General features: G+C 42.2%; 1 protein-coding gene across 1 annotated transcript in view; it reads right to left on the reverse strand.

Moving 5' to 3' along the window:
- LOC121453636 (proteasome subunit alpha type-8) overlaps positions 1-18,626 on the reverse strand; it is a 48,980-nt gene that overhangs the window by 15,439 nt on the left and 14,915 nt on the right. The window contains exon 4 of the mRNA XM_041660538.1: positions 11,449-11,571. Within this exon, the coding sequence (XP_041516472.1) occupies positions 11,449-11,571 (123 nt within the window). The remainder of the gene's footprint in view (positions 1-11,448; positions 11,572-18,626) is intronic.

An 18,626-nucleotide genomic window follows, 5' to 3' on the forward strand; every position in this document is an offset into this window, starting at 1 on the left:
TAATATATACATTTCCATTACAAAAGGGAAGAATTGGGTATAGTGAGGAAATACTGAATCAAAACAAGATGGGAACTCAGCCAGGCAAACACCAAATCCTGCAGCTCTGTGTCTGGGCTTTAGTTTCAAAGGATTTAGACGGCTCAGCCCTCATCTTTGCTGCCTGCACTTCTCCCTCTATTTCTGTCCTCCGTGTATGCAGCTCTCCTCAGCATGTCTCAAATCTCTGACATGTCCATCTTGGGGTTTCCCCTGAAGCCTCCTTCCAGCCTTCACTTTTACAGCATCATTTAATGGCCTTCCATAGCCTTTCATCTCTGACTCCCCTTGTCACATGCTACCTAGCTTCAGTGGCTCTGATATCATGAAGGAAGGATCCACAACCTGTATAGTCTTGTATCCTTCATATCTCTAGAGCCAGCACCAAACCATCTAATTCTGGTGCCAACTTGAGAGAGACTCTTGCCTCCCTTGAATCACATTTCCAGCCGTTTTTGTTTGTTGCTGGCTTTCCTGGAGCAGAAAAATGCCCTGGGCTTCTCACAAGTTTAGAAGTTTAGCTGGATAGGGTTTGGTCCTAAGGGCACCATTCCCTTTGTCTATCTAGCAGAGAGCAAGCCTCTCTTACAGAGTGCTAATCTTCAACAATGACAGCCCACCCCCTCAGCATCTACCTCAGTTGCAACACTAAGCTTAATGTTCAAACTATATTTGTGTTTCTTTCTGTATCGTTTGTTCTTCTTCACTGCAAACCTCTGCAAGCATTATCAACAATAACCTTTACACAGACTCAACAATATGCAATTTTTCATATTTTCTCCACCAAGGAACTAGCCTGTTACCTTTTGGGGGGGGTTGTTTTTAAGACAGGTTTTCTCTGTAACTTTGGGGCCTGTCCTGAAACTCACTCTGTAGACCAGGCTGGCCTTGAACTCACAGAAGTCTGCCTGACTCTGCCTCCCAAGTGCTGCGATTAAAGGCATGCGCCACACCCAGCTGCCTCTTAACTTTTAATTTAGCTTCTGATAAATTCTCAAGACTGTAGGACAAGCTCAATAGATGTCTGAGTCTCAATAGTTTACCCTGGTTCCGAGAAAGACCACAAACTGAGAACACTCAGTTTCTCCAGAAACAGACCATCCAAAGGAACTTCCTAATGTTCCAACCATTGTAGATAGGATCACCTGCTAGCACACACCCATCGCTTTTTACCAGGACACCCCGAGACAAATATCAGCCAGTCAGGGATCCTGAAACTTAGAAATCCCTCACCCCTACCTATGTTATTATAAAAACCCAACCCTGACTGAGCTTGGGGCTCTCTGAATCACTCAATCGTTGGACACACGGAGAGTCCAGTTTGTAAACTTGTGTAAGAATAAAGGCTCTTTGCTTTTACATAGAGGACTTGGTCTCCTAGTTGGTTTTGGGGGGACTCAATGATCTAGGCGTAACATTGACAATGGAAGGAGTTAGCCAGATTCTTTGCCAAAACACTGTAAGAATGGCCTCTAGTCCAGTTGCTATTACTTTCCTTGCTTCCTTCTAGAAATTCTGGAGCAATTCTACAGCCCTCGTTATTTTCAGCACTACAGCCTAGGATCCTACCACAACAGAGGGTTCACAGCTTTATACTGTTGGGTCCCAAGGGCGCGTAAATAATAGGGAACAGGTCACCAAAGTCTAGAAACCAGAAGCAAACTTAATTCCAACCACCATGGGGGCAAAAAACCTTTCAGTGTACCGGGGCCCCAGGTCAGCAGAGTTCAGGTTTCTGACACTGTGACAATGAGCCACACACCATGGGTCCCGCTGCTAAGGTGCCACTCACACCATATCATAACAATGGTACCTGTGACACTTGGCAGGTTCTGTCAGTTCCTCCTGCCTGGTTGTTTTGAGGAGCTACAGAACCCTGTAATCTCCAGTCCAGTGCTTTTCCAACTCAGGATCGCTTAAATTCTACACCCAACACCGACAAAACTGGCAGCAATGATAGGCCCCTCGCCCCTCCTCCCCAAGCTTCCATGAGTAAGGATTCGCCTCTGGACTGTGGTTCCTCTCCTCCCAGCTCCAGTCGAAAGTACCAGTACTGAGCAACCACCTATCTCTCAGGCTTAGACCCCTTTGGGTCCCCATCCCTGTGTGATCATGTAGGGGTATATGGCCCAACCCCCACAGCCCCTGGACCTTGTAGGTGACAACCAAAGTCAGCTTGAGCCACGGTCCATGCTGAATCTCTGGGACACTGGAGTTCAGTCTCTAGACCTTATCTCTTATCTCACTCTTGGAAACTGCACGCCCACCCAATAAATCATAACCCATAGCCGCTTATTTGCACCCTACATTCTGCCAGTGATCTGGTAGCTGGAAGTGCAGCCTCGGCTTTTTTTTTCACTCTTTTGTTTTCCTTTCCTGCCCACACTGCCACACCATCCAGCCTGGGGTGGTGGCAGCGGACCCCACCCTGGCCAAACCAGTCCGACTTCAGTTTCCCCCTTTGCTCTCTGTCTGGCTGCTGGATGACAGCACCTGCTGGGGAGGTTTCCTGTCTAATTCATGTATGAAAGACTGTGAATGGTGTAGCCACACAGATGTGATCCTGAGTTTTTAATCTTTTCTGCGTGCTGTATGTCTGTCCTGTTAACTGTGTCTGTTTAAAATTTGCACTTCTCTAAAAAACTCATGGTTTCTTAGTGCCTTGCAACATGTAGGCAGGCACCATCTTGGCTAAGGGCAGGTCAAATGACCTAACTGCCATCTTTGCTATGGTAACCACGTGATGTGACAGGCCAGTGACAGGACCACTGCCTGCTAGCTCTCAGGCTTACCGGGATCCCACCCACCTGCCTGCCCCACCTGCCTGCCCCACCTGCAACAGATGTGATTCTTCCACCTGCTAGGAATCTGCGACTTTGATTCTTCACTTTTTTCTTTGCTCCAAAGACCTGCAGACGTCTGTCTGCTCTCTCTTTCTTTCACCCTGCCTGCTTGTTACAAAGTGTGAGTCAGAATGAAAAAGTCAGCTTCCTTTCGCTCGACTTCCATTTACGTGTGAATGTAAGGCAGCTTTAACTCTGCATGTGTACCTGTGTATGCAACACACATTCAACTGTGCAAAGATGAAACTCTGGTCACTGTCATCTCCTTCTAGACTAAGGAAGCAGTAAGTCTCAAGTATTTTAATTTATATAATCTTAAATAATAAACAGCACATAGTTAGATCTGTCACAACATACTGTCTATGTGATTCATCTCTGCTTTAAAATATATTCTACATAATAATAAAAATTTAAGGTTATAAATATCTATTTCAGATTAACAAAAGCTAACCTAGAAATTTACACTTCCCAGTCTTTCCTGTAAGCTGTTCTTCATTATTGCCAATTTTTACTGTTAAGCTTCAATTCTATTGAATTCTATTGAATTCAATTCTATTGCAAAAAGTTTTTCTTTACTTCTTTGTCCTTTGCAAGTAAAGTTTGTTAAGTTAAAACCAAGCTGGGTAAAACATTCTTCCACAACTTCTCAGCTTGGATCCAGCTCTCCAAGCAGATCCTGTGCTGTAGTCATAACTCATATATATTCAATAAACAGCCCTCAAATGCTCAGAGATCTGGGGAATATGGTATTTGCAAGTTTAATTAAAAAGGCTTTTTGTAACAGAGACAGGTTGGCTCCTAGCAGCAGTCCCCAAGAACTCAGTGTCCACAAATCAGCAGGAAGCAGTCTTGAGAGCTTGATGCCCTTATTCCCTTAACCTGCCACACCTAACTCCTCACCTTTTTAATTAAAAAAAAAAAAAAAAAGGAATGCTAGTATTCAGGCACAGCTTGGCCCTGCCCCTTGGGAACCTAGCACCTCACCCCTCTGCACAGGGCAAGCAGTTGCCTGACTGTATACAGGTGTAAAGGTCCCTTTAAGAGACAAGCTCAGTCCACTCCCAAGCTCCCTCTCTTTCACTACAGTTCTTCTAAAGGCTCCTCTCTCTCTCTCTCTCTCTCTCTCTCTCCCCCTCCTTCTCTCCCCTTCACTCTCTCTTTCTCATCCCTCCCTCCCCTCTACCTTCCACTCCTCTCAATAGCATTTTCTTAATAAACTCCACATTCAAGCCCTGTCTGCATGGTGTATTCACCCACTGTGGTTTGGACCCACCTGCCATGGGACTCACTGCTAAGACCCGACTCATGCTCTCAAACGTTGGCAGAGAAGCACTTTTGTGCAGTGGGCAGCAGTCAATGGAGAGATGCATAAGTGGTCAAACTGCTCAGTCCTAAACAGGACATCTATATTAGTCCATTACCACCAAGCCTCAGGGAGCAGCATGGAAGATGAGGCAGAAGAATATAAGATTCAGAGGTTGGAAAAAGAGTACTGTGAAATGCTATCTTCTGGGCATGACCTGGCTATTACAAGACTGCCAGCAGCTATAGTGACTTATACAAGATCAAGCCAGCCAAAACACCAGAAAAGATGGGGTAGGTGACCTCCAGGTCCCACCCTCTACTACGAAACAACTGGCAGTAAACAGCGGTGGAAGAATCAATTATTGAGCATGTAGCCATTGCTGCAGTGCATAGTCCCATAGCCATGTATATATGGGTAACATTAATTGGACTTATTATGTTATTTAAAGCCCCCAAAGACATGAACTCTGGAGGGTGGCAAATTGAGGAGACATGGAAGGTAGGATGGGAAATGAGGAGCACGATATGTTCATATTTAATTGTAAATATGTATAAAAACCTAAAAAGATATAGGAATAAAAACTTTATTCATAATATATAAAATTATATAATTTTATATAATTATATATAAAATTATATAATTTTATAAATATATAAAATTAGCAACAGTTTCTAGTTTTGAAATATATACAACAGAAAATAAGTTAAGTCTAGTATTTTTAATAATAAAGAGTCAGATGTTTCTATTAAATACCTTTCAGAATCCCTTCAGGGTCTGACAGGATAACTCAGCAAGGATTTATAGAGCATTCACAGTGCAAATCTGGGGACCTGACTCCTAGCTCCAAAACCCATAGCAAGCTGAAGAAAATCAGCTCTGACCTTCACATGAATACTGGCACACATGAGATCCCACACGCACATGTATGCGCACACATTATTAATGGGCTAGAGAAGTGGCTTAGCAGTTGAGAGCTCTTGTTGCTCTTGTAGAAAACCTGGGCTCATTCACAAAACCTACATGGTGGCTCACAGCCATTCCTAACTCAGGCTCTGGGGGTCTGACAACATCTTCTGGCCTCCACCATAATCAGAGATGCACATGGTGCACATAAATACTTGAAGACACAGCATTAGTTCACATGAAAAGATAAATATTTAAACTTTTTTTTTCTGGAGCTGAGGACCAAACCCAGGACCTTGTGCTTGCTAGGCAAATGCTCTACCACTGAGCTATGTCCCCAAAGCCTTAAATTTTAAAGAAATATTTTCAGGGTCAGAGAAATGACTCAGCAATTATGAGGACTGACTGCTCTTCCAGAGGACCTGGGTTCAATTCCAAGCGTGGCAAGTAACAACTGTCTGTAACTTCAAGATCCGCATCCTCACACAGACATACATAAGGTAAAATACCAATGCACATAAAAAAAAATTTTTTAAAAGAAAGAAATCTTTTCAGCCTTGAGGTTTGGTCTTTAAGGCATCAGTTCCCAAAGCAGGTTTCACAGAAAATCAGAGTTTAGAGAAAGAAGATGAAAAAAATAAAAGTGGTTCTAAATTAAAATAACTTGAAGGAGCCCAGTGTGGTGGTGCATATTTTTAATCCCAACACATGAGAGGCAGAGGCAGGTAGATCTCTGTGAGTTAGAGGTCAGCCTGGCTTACAGAGGGAGTTCCAGGACAATCAGGGATACACAGAGAGAGCCTGTCTCAAAAACAACAACAAAAAATTGAAGGGACTGGTTAACTATGAAGTTAACCACATTTAAAACATTTAGTCTTTTTGGAAGATCCAAAAGCACTTCAATAATGAAACATTAATTTCCCTAGAGATGCTTCTTGCAAACACATGGAGCTTCTTATATGCTTTAACATCAAGAGAAAAACACTTGGAGAAATTATGATCTTAAAGACATAACATGCTATTTCTCGATTTTAAGCACTATGGTCAATGTTAAAAACAACAAAACATGTCCCCAGATCTTCAGTACTATTAGTGATGGGGACTTGGTCTATGAAAGCTAGTTTCCTAACACAGTGGTATAGAATAACCTTTTCATTAACTAACCACTACCTATACTAGTGTTCATTATGTCTATTCATACTATTATTTATCAGTCTTTACTATCAGTTTATTTTAATGCTTTAAAATGAAAATTTTAAAGAAATAAATAGTAATCAAACAAATCTTAGGATATAAATTTTGAGTAATAATGACAAGAGTATACTCTTAAGATTTTATAAGCCATACAAATGAAAGTAAACAGATTTTTCTAAGCATGTATAATTTCTTAGGTACACATTTAGATATGTATATTTCAGAACTGCTTCAGTTACATATTCTATTTTTATAATTAAATGCTTCAAAATATTATTTTCAAAAAATTTTGGAAATTATTTTCAAAAAATCAGGTAAATAGTAAAAAATTGAGAATGTAATAATCTGAAAATCATATTTTCATCATAAAATATATGATTAGTTTTTTCCATAAAGCTAGTCTTGAATAATTAAGACACACCCCCACAGGGTATTTAAACTGCTTCCCAGAGAACAAAAATGTGGTTTTCCGGTCTTCCTTCTGTATTTCCTCTCTGTGGCACTGGAAGGCCACCTGGGAGCATTGGTATCCATTAAACCTGGGCTTTTTCTAATTTGGTTTGATTTGGATTATTGAGTTGGCAGAGAGGTTTACTGGGGCACAAAAATTTTCAGTATATTTGTATATAGTAGAGGAAATAATTTGAAAAGAATTACTTTTAAAAATAAGAATTGATTAGGTTTCAAAAGTTCAAGAGAATACTTCTAGCTGACATTCAAGTAGATAATGTTATACAGTTTCCTTGTTTATTCATTAACTATAATTAATGCCCTTCTTGAATGCAAGGTTCTGGGCACTGGCACTAGTGTTTCAGTAACATAAGACATAGACAACAATCCCTGTCCTTGGATAGCTTAAAGTCCACTAGGACGTGGGGAGATAGATAATAAACAAGAGAATACTATGTAAAACAGTAGGCTGGTGGAAACCAGAAAATAAATCAGCAAGAAAAGGGCACTGGGAATGGGCTGCCTTACAGGAAGCCTGGTTAGGAGGGCATCCTCAAAACCAAGGGCAGCAGTACCTTTGAGAAGAAAGCTCAAAGCAGAGAAAGAATGTGGAGAAACAAAAGACAGGTGCAGGCTGGTGACAGCCCAGAGAGTGAGTGTGGGCGGCTCGCTGAGAAGACCCACATCAGTATGCTTTCACAGACCAGGGCAAGAGCTTTGGAATCTACTGGAAGCTGCATGTGATTCAAGAATAGGTTTTAAACAGATCTGATTTAGCATTTAACAAAATCGTCCTGTTGACAAGACCACACACCCAAGCACAGAAACTGTGTGCCTTGTAAACAAAGTTGAATCACTTACCATTGGTCCTCCTTTCTTAAGTGTACTTATTCCTGCTAGAGATCAGCAGTTTACACTCCTAAATACGACCAAGCATGTCAGGGCGTGTGTGTCTGTGTGTGTTACATTTACTGGGATTTATCAAATTATTGTTGAAAGCGGTCCTGTGAAATTATGTTCCAGGGGTCCTGTGACAGTTAATCTTGTCAGCCTGACTGGGTTAGCAAACCTGTAATAGAAACCTAAAGAACACATACTGAACTGAGCTGGAGGGCATTTACAGACACAACCAGAGCATGAGCCTCTGATGTGGTGAAGGATTTATTCCATTAATGAATTCAAAGTCTGAGCAGACTATTGGGGTGTGGTCGGACTGTGGATGGCAGATCCTGGTTGGGGAAGGTGGATTACAGGAGGCGGGGTTGTCTGTGGGGGCTGTATCTTGCTCTGCCCCATTTCTGTTAGGGCTCTGCTCTGCTGCTAGGCTTGAACAGATTCATTCCATTAACCCCATGAGGTTGGAGGTCAGTGGCAATTCGTGCAAATATGCTGCTCCTATTATCACTTGTAGTATAATAAGTGTTCTGACTCAGGAATATTTTGAGTCTTTTACACAAAATAACAGCAAGCTAATTCGCATAGCATGTAAATACTATGCTATAAAATCAAATCAAGACCCAATAATTAGAAGTAAACATTAAAACAATGTTAAAATATTCAATTCATTTAAAGGAATAAGTCCATTATTTGTTTGTTGCACTAGCCTTTTTGGTCTACATGGCAACACGCCACCAACTAGGTGGCTTAAGTAACAGAAACTTTCCTCAAACTTCTGGAGACTTGAATTACAATCTGCTTTCAGACAGCTGCTTTCTTACAAACTCCTCATATAGCTTCTCTGCCCGCCACCCAATCTCCACTTTGGAAAATGCAATTTTATTTTATTTTTTAATTTATTTATTATGTATACAATATTCTGTCTGTGCGTATGCCTGCAGGCCAGAAGAGGGCACCAGACCTCATTACAGATGGTTGTGAGCCACCATGTGGTTGCTGGGACTTGAACTCAGGACCTTTGGAAGAACAGGCAATGCTCTTAACCACTGAGCCATCTCTCCAGCCCCGAAAATGCAATTTTAAATATAAAAACATAGCACTTGAATTTGATCTATGTTCCCTTAAATTCATGAATTGAAGTTCTAACCCTTCAATGTGACTAGTTTTGAAACTAGGATGATTGGTGAGATAATTGAGGTTAAGTAACATTTTTAAAGTGGGGCCTTAACATATTAAGTGCACATGCCAATGTGGTTGGTAAAAATCTCATAGGGTCCCACCTCTATGAAGAGTTACTAGCAGTTAGTGACTGCTGAGAGCAGTAGAATTAGTCTTTCCCAGGGATGAGCCCATAGTTGGTTATCCAATACAAAGTGGCTAACCCTAAAACATATACATACAAGCAACATTAAATGGACTTAGCAGTTTGTGTGTGTATGTATATATACACACATGTGTATATGCACACATATTTATATATGTATACATATACATATATGTATACACACATATACACACAAAACACACATATGCAAGAATAAAGAAAAAGAGGCCATGAATTTGAGAGAGCAAGGGTAGGGAGGAGATGTTGAAGGGAGGAGAGGAATGAGGGAAAATGATGTGATTATGTTTTACTTAAAATAATTTATTAAAGTAGAATTCAGGACCAGGGAGATGGCTAAGCAGTTAAGAGTAAAATATATATATATATATATATATATATATATATATATATATATATATACATATTCCTTTCAGAGGACATGGGTTCCATAGTAGGTGTCCATATAGCAACCAACAACTAACTGTAGTCCAGATCCAAAGGATGTGATGTCCTCTCCTTGTATCAGATATGCACATGGTATGCAGACATACATGCAAGCAGAACATCCATATACATAAAAAGAATGCACATACATACACAAGTAGATAACACTTAAAAAAAGGTTTTCTGTGTTTTTTCACATTCACTGTTTTGAAAAACTATGCTTGTATTTTAGTTGGATTATGGCTTCATTCAAGTGTTAGGAAAGGATATTTAATGTCCTCAGTGAAGTATCTGTATTCCACTCAAGGTAGTTGCTTTTTAACAGTTAGTTACAGGCTGGAATCCGGAACCACAAAAGGGAACTTTTTAAGCCACTTACACTGAAGTCTCTTGGCTAACTATTATCTTAAAGTAAATTAAAAATTTCTTAGTAGGCTATGGTGGTGCATGAGTCTCAGCCAGCATGAACTACACAGAAAGAGACTGCCTAAAAATAAGCCTCTACATTTCCTGAGGAGTTTGGTGGTGGTGGTGATAGTATTGTCATGTTTTTGGTTTTGCTTTCTATTTTGAAAAGCCCCCCCCCCCCACGCCCCAGCTAGGCTGGCCTGGCCCGCTTGGCCGCCCGCTATCACCGCTTGGGCCTGCTGCTTGCCGCTGGGAATCTGCCAGGCTCTGGCACCTGCTCCGCCAGCCCGCCGGGACACAATAACATTTTAAGAATAAAAGTGATATAAACTCAAGTGTGAAATTATTTAAAGCCTGAATACTTAATTTTTAATAATTAAGTTAAAATCACTTATACTACATTCTATAGTTGTAGTCTTATTCTACACAAGACAGTTTATGAAAACTCACTGCTGGAAACTCTGACTGTTTCTCTGAGCGTTTGTGTCTGAGTATACAATTGAGGAAGGTGGTAGATGGGTATGGAAACAAGAATAACTTATGCAGAAAAACAATCTACTTATTGTATGAAGCTTACTACTATATACAAACACAAAATATGTATCAGAGTTTATGGTTATCTGACTCCCTAGGAGAGAGGACATGGTACTGGAGAGAGATAACTCAGCAGCTGAAAGTGAGCCCACATGGTGGCTATGGACAGTTGCAAAGGATCTGATTCCCTCTTCCAGCCTCTGAGAGCTGGTTTTCCCGTCTTCCTTTCCCTTTTCCTCTCTGGGGGGCTGGAAAATCATCTGGGAGTGTAGTGTCCAATTAACCTTGGCTTTTTCTAATTCCCTCTGATTTGGTCTGATTTGGATTGCTATGTAGGTGGAGAGGCTTATCAGGTATAGAAACTTTTCACTCCCTTTGTGCAGTCCTGACAAGCTCAAAAGAAGCCTGAGTCTCAGTAGTTTACCCTGAGGCAATACCTGGTTTGATAAAGACCACAAACTCAGGCACCACCCAGGAACAGACCTCCCAGAGGAAATTCCTAACATTCCAACCATTGTAGATAGCACACACCCTGCTAATGTAACTTTTCTAGGTTCTGCCTTTAAATAATGCCCTCTATGGCCTTCCAGCCCCACCCCATACCCGCCCCTATATCCCCCCCCCCCCCCCCCAGAGGAGCTGGAGAAGGAAGACTCGAAAAAATCACAAGTTTGTTTTCTGGGGTACAATTTAAATACCCTGTGGAAATAATCTTGAGCATCTCTGGAGAGGGGTCATCATTTCGAAGGCGTTCTTGAAAGTAGAGTCTGGACTGAGGCAACTCCTAGAGGAGGGGCTTGGGATGGAACTTCCACCCAAACATTTCAGACTCTTTGGGTATCTGGATACCAGCTTGGGGTCACATTTTCAACCAAACAGCATGCACCACCATGACTGGTTTAAACCAAGGTCTTTTACTTTCCTAAACTATCATTTCTGAGGAGTTAAATCACTACAATCTATAGTCTGTGTCACAATCAATATTTTAATGCAACATAATTCTGTCATGCCCCTGAATGTCATAAAACATTTACATTTATTTCAATTTTGCAATAAATTAATGCATCTGACAACTTCTATGAAAAATGAATGAATTCATTACTCGCCTTCCAAGCATGGTAAGTTCCAGAGGGATCTGTCTGATACAATCTTGGGATTCCATCATCATCAAATCCTACAATTAAGGCTGAAATACCAAAAGGTCTTCGTCCATTGCTCTGTGTATATTTCTAAAAAACAAAATTTATTTTTACTACAACACTGTCTTAGTTATTATTCTACTGTAATGATTGTTCTGTCTCTTTAAGAGACAAACCACACCCACTCCCTCTCCCATCCTCAGCAGAGGCAGGCTGATCTTCAGTTTCCTGCCTGAGCTCTCTCTCTTTTCCATCTTCCTCTCGGAGAGGCAGCTTTGCTTCTGCCTCTCTTCCCACTTTTCCCCTTCCCCAGGGGCTGCCCAGCTCATGGGTCCTGCAGTGTTCGTGCCAATTTGCACCCCTCCTATAGGGGGAGATGTCCCTGTTATAGGCCTTGTGGTGTCGCCATTTCACAGGTTTTCACAATTGCAGCTGTGGATAGCAACCATTCATGTCCATCCCCCGGCTTTTTTCAATTCCAGCCTTTTGCTCCCCGCTGTAGCTTGTGGCATGGTGTGGCTTTTTCAGTTCCAGTTTTTTGCTCCCCACCACGGCTTGTGGCATGGCTGCTCAGTGACAGGCGGATCACGCCTCTAGGTCTCTCTTATTATTAAACTTAAAATCTCTACAACTCAAAAATTGTGGCTTTTCCATCATTTATTGATCTTAGAACCCCTACAGCTCAAAAATTGTGGCTTTTTTCATAGAACATATGACTGCTGCCATTTTGACTGAGGTCATGTGACCTCACTACCATATTAACTGAGGTCAAGTGACTTCACAGCCATCTTAACTGAGTGGCTTTTCCATACAACATGTGGCTGCTGCCATTTTGACTGAGGTCAGGTGACTTCGCCACCATCTTTGCTGAGAGCCAGGTCAGGTAACCAAGTTCTGCCATCTTTACTGAGGTATTACCTGCCTGGTTCCCCAGTGTTAACTTTATTCCATGGGTCACCTAATCACTATCTTAACTGAGAGCCAGATCAGGTGACCAAGTTCTCCCATCTTTACTGAAGCATGTCCTGCTTGTCCCCCGGTTTACTTATGTTTTTTTTTACTAAAACTCTTGTTGACTCTTTTGCATGTGTTTTGCACAGTGGCATGCCTTTGGAAGGGCCCACCAAGAGCATCCACTTTGCCCAATTCCTATTCACTCTCTCTGTGTGTGATCATACATGTAACTTAAATGCACCTATGCTTAATGTTATAATTGTTCATTGCATCTCATTTCAGACTACAAAAACAATTTAAGTCTCATGTTTTAAACTGGTATGTACTTACAAAAACACTTTATATTTAATCCAACCCTCATTTAAGATATATTACGTTGTTCTCTACTATTGTCAATTCTGCTATTAACTTTCTATTGCAAGCAGTTTTTTCTTATTTTTATCTTTTTATGAGTGTAAATCTTACCTGTTAAGAGCCAGTACAGTCAAGCTCAGACCCAGCTCTCCAGGAAAATTCTATACTGTAGTTATAACTGATAAACAGCCCTCAACTGCTCAGAGATCTAGGGAATATGGCATTTAAATATTTAATTATTAAAAAAAACTTTTCATAATGAAAAGAGACAGGTTGGCTCCTAGAAGCAACACTCTACTTCCTCCAAAGAAGACAGAAGACAAACGGGCACAGAACAATGTCCATCTGCAATTCACTTCAACTGCCAAGCGCTGACCATTGGGGAAAAACTGCCTTTCATCTCAACTAAATATCTCCAGATATGGACAGAATCACTGGAATTAACAGCCTAGCTGCTCAGGTCAAGGTAGGCGTGTCTTCCTACAGATTTCTTAGCCCACAGGATCTTCTGGAGCCTGGCAGGCCCTACACTAAACAGCAAAAGGCAAATGCGACCTTCAGCGATCATGGAGGACCCTGAGGAGTAGCTCTGGGTGCCAACCAAATAAGAAGTTCTCTGTCACTTTTTAATCAGCAACTCAAGTAAAATTTTATCCTTCTCAAAGATCTCTGATGCAGTTTGATAGCTGTGAGGTTTTGTCAGTTAATGAGAACAACCTTACCAAACAAATTTCAGACCAAATTTTTCTCTCATGCTGCCTTCCATAGTCTTAAAAATACTTTTCATTGTACAAAAATATGTCACAGTCATTATTCAATATATGTGTCTAAAACTTCTGTTTTGACAAACCCAAAAAATTCTTATGAGTTCCAGGAAGCTGAATTAAAGAATCCATCTCAAACAGGTCAGATACATCCCCCTCAATTCCCTGGTCCTAAAACTTTTTTCCTTAATTTAACTTTGTCCTCTGTTCTGCCAATACCTTAACCAGGTATAAGAGATACCAGACATTTCCATACCACAAACACTGGACAGGAGCAAAGAGACCAGCTATGCCAGGATGTGGCCAGCGCCCAGCCTTCTCAGGTCCCCCCCCCCCCCCCCGCAAAGACAAGGCCCACAAATAAGCCAGAAGCAGTCTTGAGAATCTGCTGCCCCAACTCATTTGACCTGTGGTGCCTAACTGCCCACATTTTTTTTATTTTTTTCACATTTTTTATTATAAAAAAAGAGATGGGAATATAATGATTGTTCTGTCTCTTTAAGAGACAAGCCACGCCCACTCCCTCCCCCATCTGCTGAAGCATGCTGATCTTCAGCTTCCACCCTGAGCTGGCTCTCTTCCTGTCCCTCTCTCAAAGAGGCAGCTTCTGCCTCTCTCCCCACTCCTCTGTTTCCCCTCCTTTTCTGTCTTTCTCTCTCTCCTCTTCCCCCCCCTCTCTCCCCCTCCTCCCCTTTTTCCTTCTCCTCTATAACCCCCTAATAAATGTCCAACTTTACTCTACATGATGTGCCTCTCTGTCCCTCTCACCTGCTGCCTATCCATTTGTTGCCACTGGGGACCAGCCACCTTCCGTGTCATGTGGTCTCTGGGACTGGCTGCTTTCAGGTCCCCAGCAGTCCCAAAGACTCGCAGCATCTGTGATGCCCACCCTATGGGGACCAGCCAGCCCCCACATGGCTGGGGATCAGATACCTTGGTTTGTGGACTGGCAGCATGGTCTCGACCTTGCAGCAAGCTGCCGGGGACCCGCAGCAAATCCACAGCAACTACTGTAAAGAGACACTATGACCAAGACAACTCTTGTAAAAGACAGCATTTAATTGGGGGTTTACTTACAGTTTCAGAGACTTAGTCCATTATCATCATGGCAGCAGACAGCAGTGGTGCTGGGAAAGTAGCTGAGAGCTACATTCTGCTCTACAAACTGGGGCGGGGGTGGGGAAAGTCAGGGAGAGAGAGGGAGAGACTGGACCTGGAATGGGCTTCTGAAAGCTCAAAGCCCACACTCTGTGACACATCTACTCCAACAAGGCAATGCCTCCTAACCCTTATAATTCTTTCAAATATCACTTCCTGTTGACTATGTATTTAAATTTATGAGCCTATGGAGTCCATTTTATTCAAATCACCACAAAACACATGTCACTTATCAGATAAAATTCTAGTAAATAAATAAATCAAAAGTATCTACTGTAAAGGTAAAATAAAATGCTGCAGATCTCCGAGTAGCTGCAGAATCACTGCAGGTACCCGAGCAGTGGGGCCATGTGGTGGTAGGCAGGGGGCAGCAGGTCCGAGATCAGGCAGGGATGGTGCACAGACCACACCACAGGTCTCCAAAGGTGACTGGTCGGGGCAGAGAGCCACATGGCGGCTGTGGTGGGAGAGAGATAGACGGATAGGCATGCCACACAGAGTGAGGTATTTACTAGATATTTACTTAGTGGGTTATGGAGGGGGAAGAAAAAAAGGGGAGAAGAAGAAGAGCAGAGAGAGAGAGAGACAGAGAGGAGGGAGAGACAGAAGCTGCCTCTTCGAGAGGGAGAGAAAAAAAGAAAGAGACTCAGGCTGCAAACAGAAAGGAAGGTCTGCCTCAGTGGAATGGGGAGAGAGGGAAGTGGGCATGGCTTATCTCTTAAAGAAACAGAACAGATCATTACATCTACTCTTTGGATTCTTTCTTTTTAAAAAAAAAATTTTCAGTATTTGAAATTAGGTATATGTGTCTGTCTTCACCTGGGTATGGACATGTGAGTGAGAGACCCTCAGAGGCCAGAGTGTACAGGAACTGTAGTTACATGTAGTTATGAGCTGCTGAGACACAAACTCTGGTCCTCTGGAAGAGCAGTAAGTGCTCTTAGTCACTGAGTCATCTCTCTAGGCTCTATTTTTCTGGTTTTATTGTATACATTTTTAGTGTTTCTTGAATATTGCTAATACATGATGACATTTTAAAGAAATTAATATATACAACCTGTAAAATATAATCACAAATTTGCTTATAGATCTCGTAGGAGCCAGTCATAATAAGCTAAATATGAACAGATCACCCAAAGGAAGTTCTTTACTTCCAACCATTATCATCTGCCAGAGTAGGACTCAGCCATCTACAAGTTTAATGAGGGCCTGAGTCTCAGTAGTTTATCCTGAAGCAAAATCTGGTTGCAGGAAGAACCACAAACTGAGATTACCTGAGCACCACCCAAGAACAGACCATCCAAAGGAAATGCCTAATGTTCCAACCATTGTAGATAGGATCACCTGCTAGCACACTCATTAGGATACCCCTAGACAAATGTCAGTCAATCAGGGGTCCTGAACCTCAGAAACCTCTCACCCTCACCTTTTGTTGAAGGAAGCTGCAGGTTGCATTCCTGCCGCCAGCTCCTGGCTGCCTGGCTAGCTTATGCCCCGAAATAACAACACATAAATTGTATTCTTTTAAACACTGCTTGGCCCATTATATCTAGCCTCTTCTCGGCTAACTCTCGCACCTGGACTAGCCCGTTTCTAATAATGTGTATAGCACCCCAAGGTGCACTTACCAGGAAGATTCTAGCCTACGTCCATCCTGGGTCAGAGCTTCATCAAGTCTGCCCCAGAGAGGAGAGCTTTTGAGTCTGAGCTCACTTCCTCTTCCTCCCAGCATTCTGTTCTGTTTACTCTGCCTACCTAATTTTCTGTCCTATCAGGGCCAAGGCAGCTTCTTTATTTAAGCAATGACCTTCCTCCATCAACCTTTACTACTATAAACCCAACTCTATCTGAGCTCGGGGCTCTCCATTTATTCCAGTACATTGGAAATGGGGAGAAACTTGCATAAAATAAAGGCTCTTTGCTTTTACATATGGGACTCAGTCTCCTTGTTGGCTTTTCGGGGACTTCGTGGATTTGGACATAACATCTTATTTTTCTTAGAAGATCCCTATTCAACTTTTATTATTTCCCATTTTTAGATTAAAATTTTAGGTTAACAAACAAGCTAATCTGTTTCATTAGGTCATTTCCATACATATCTGCCATCAGCTTCATTCTAAGTCATCCTTTCCCCACAACACTTCCAATTTCCTGCCCTCCTCTTCCTGGGTGTCCTCCTTTTCTGAGTGCCTTTTCCACTTTCATGTTAAATGTATTTCATTCTTTGGCCCACCCAGTCTATGTAATGGAAAAACTAAAAATGATGCAGGATCCCCAGAGGCAGTAGGCAGCAGAAATGCTGTAGGTCCCCGAGCGGTGGTAACAGGCCATGTGGCGGCAGGCAGCGGGCCCTGAGAGCAGCCAGTCCCAGGCAGAGACGGCTGCCCGTCCCCAAGTGGTGGCTGGTCCCAGGCAGGCAGACACGTGGCAGGTGGGCAAGAGACAGACATGGATAGGCACACCATGCAGAGTGAGGTTGGATATTTATTCAGGAGGTTATGGAGGGGGAAGGGAGAAGGGGAGAAGAGCAGAGAGAGAGGAGAGAGAGAGAGAAGAGAGACAGAAGCAGGGGAAGGGGAGAAGCGGGGAGAGAGGCAGAAGCTGCGTTTCCAAGAGGAAGATGGAAAAGAGAGAGAGCTCAGGCAGGAAGCTGAAGATCAGCCTGCCTCTGCAGATGGGGAAGTGGGCATGGTTTGTCTCTTAAAGAGACAGATCATTACAGTCTGGTCTTTAACACTTCTGCCAGCTCTGTATATGAATGTTCCTCATGAACCAATATGTTTGAATGCTTAGTCATCAGGGAATGGCACTATCTGAGAAGTGTGACACTATAGGAGGTATGGCCTTTTTGGAGTAGGTGTAGCCTTGTTGGAGAAAGTGTGACACTAGAGGTTTCATAAGCCCATGCCAGGTTCAGTTCTCTCTCTCCTTGCTTCCTGCAGACCAGGATGTAGAACTCTCAGCTACTTCTCCAGCACTATGTCTCCCTGTGTACTGTGAGGCCCCCTACCATGATAACAATGGACTAGCCTCTGAAACTGTAAGACAGCCCCCAATTGAATGCTTTTTAATTAAGTGTTGCCATGGCCATAGTGTCTCTTCACAGCAACAGAACCATGACTAAGACAGTATGCAATCTCTTTGACCCCGCAGAGGCCTGGGCATTTGTGTTGCTGTCAGGGATGCTGAGTCATTGAGCTGTGCTTTGGAAGCACACCCTAGTTTGCCTTGAGGGACGCTGTAGTTACTGTTAGGGACTACTCCTACTTGATAATGCTGGTATCAAATGTTCTCTGTTCACTGTTCACTGTCATTTCCTTCAGCTCCAAAGAAAAGGGATCTTTTGTTTCTTTTGAAGAAAAGCATACATTTCCCCCACAGAAAATGTAACACTGAAACCAATTATATTTCCTATTACTTTCATGACAGGGATCTTCCTGGGTTTGTGCTCCAAAGGATAACATTCTCACTGAGACCGGCTCTATGAAGAGGCAGCCCTGACAGAAAGCTAAGGATTGAATACATAGGTAACTTTACTTAATCCTGTGGCTGATGTAGTGCTGTATAATTCTATGGGTTGAAACAGCTTTTAGTGACTTTCATTTGAGCTTATCTATATATGGGATCTATTGTCTCAGTTTTTAAGCTTATTATATTTCATGTTTTGCAAGCAAAATTTAATTTTAAATGCAAACAACTTAACTATGAACATAAATAACCTGTTTTAAAGTGGGGGTTATGTTGAACTCTTCTGCACCGTCTTATGTTTCTGCTCACACTGAGGTATGATGCTTTACATATTATCTTAGAAGAAAGCCCTTTTAACTTACTTGTTTAGTCTTTTCATTTTGTGAAAAAGTCATATAAACAAAGTTCAATATGTAAGGAAAGCATGCTGTAACTCTGGCCCAGAGG

The sequence above is a fragment of the Microtus oregoni genome, unplaced genomic scaffold, assembly GCF_018167655.1.
Source record: "Microtus oregoni isolate MIOR12 unplaced genomic scaffold, Mior012 000011F_ref0000422, whole genome shotgun sequence".
Taxonomy (NCBI): Eukaryota; Metazoa; Chordata; class Mammalia; order Rodentia; family Cricetidae; genus Microtus; species Microtus oregoni.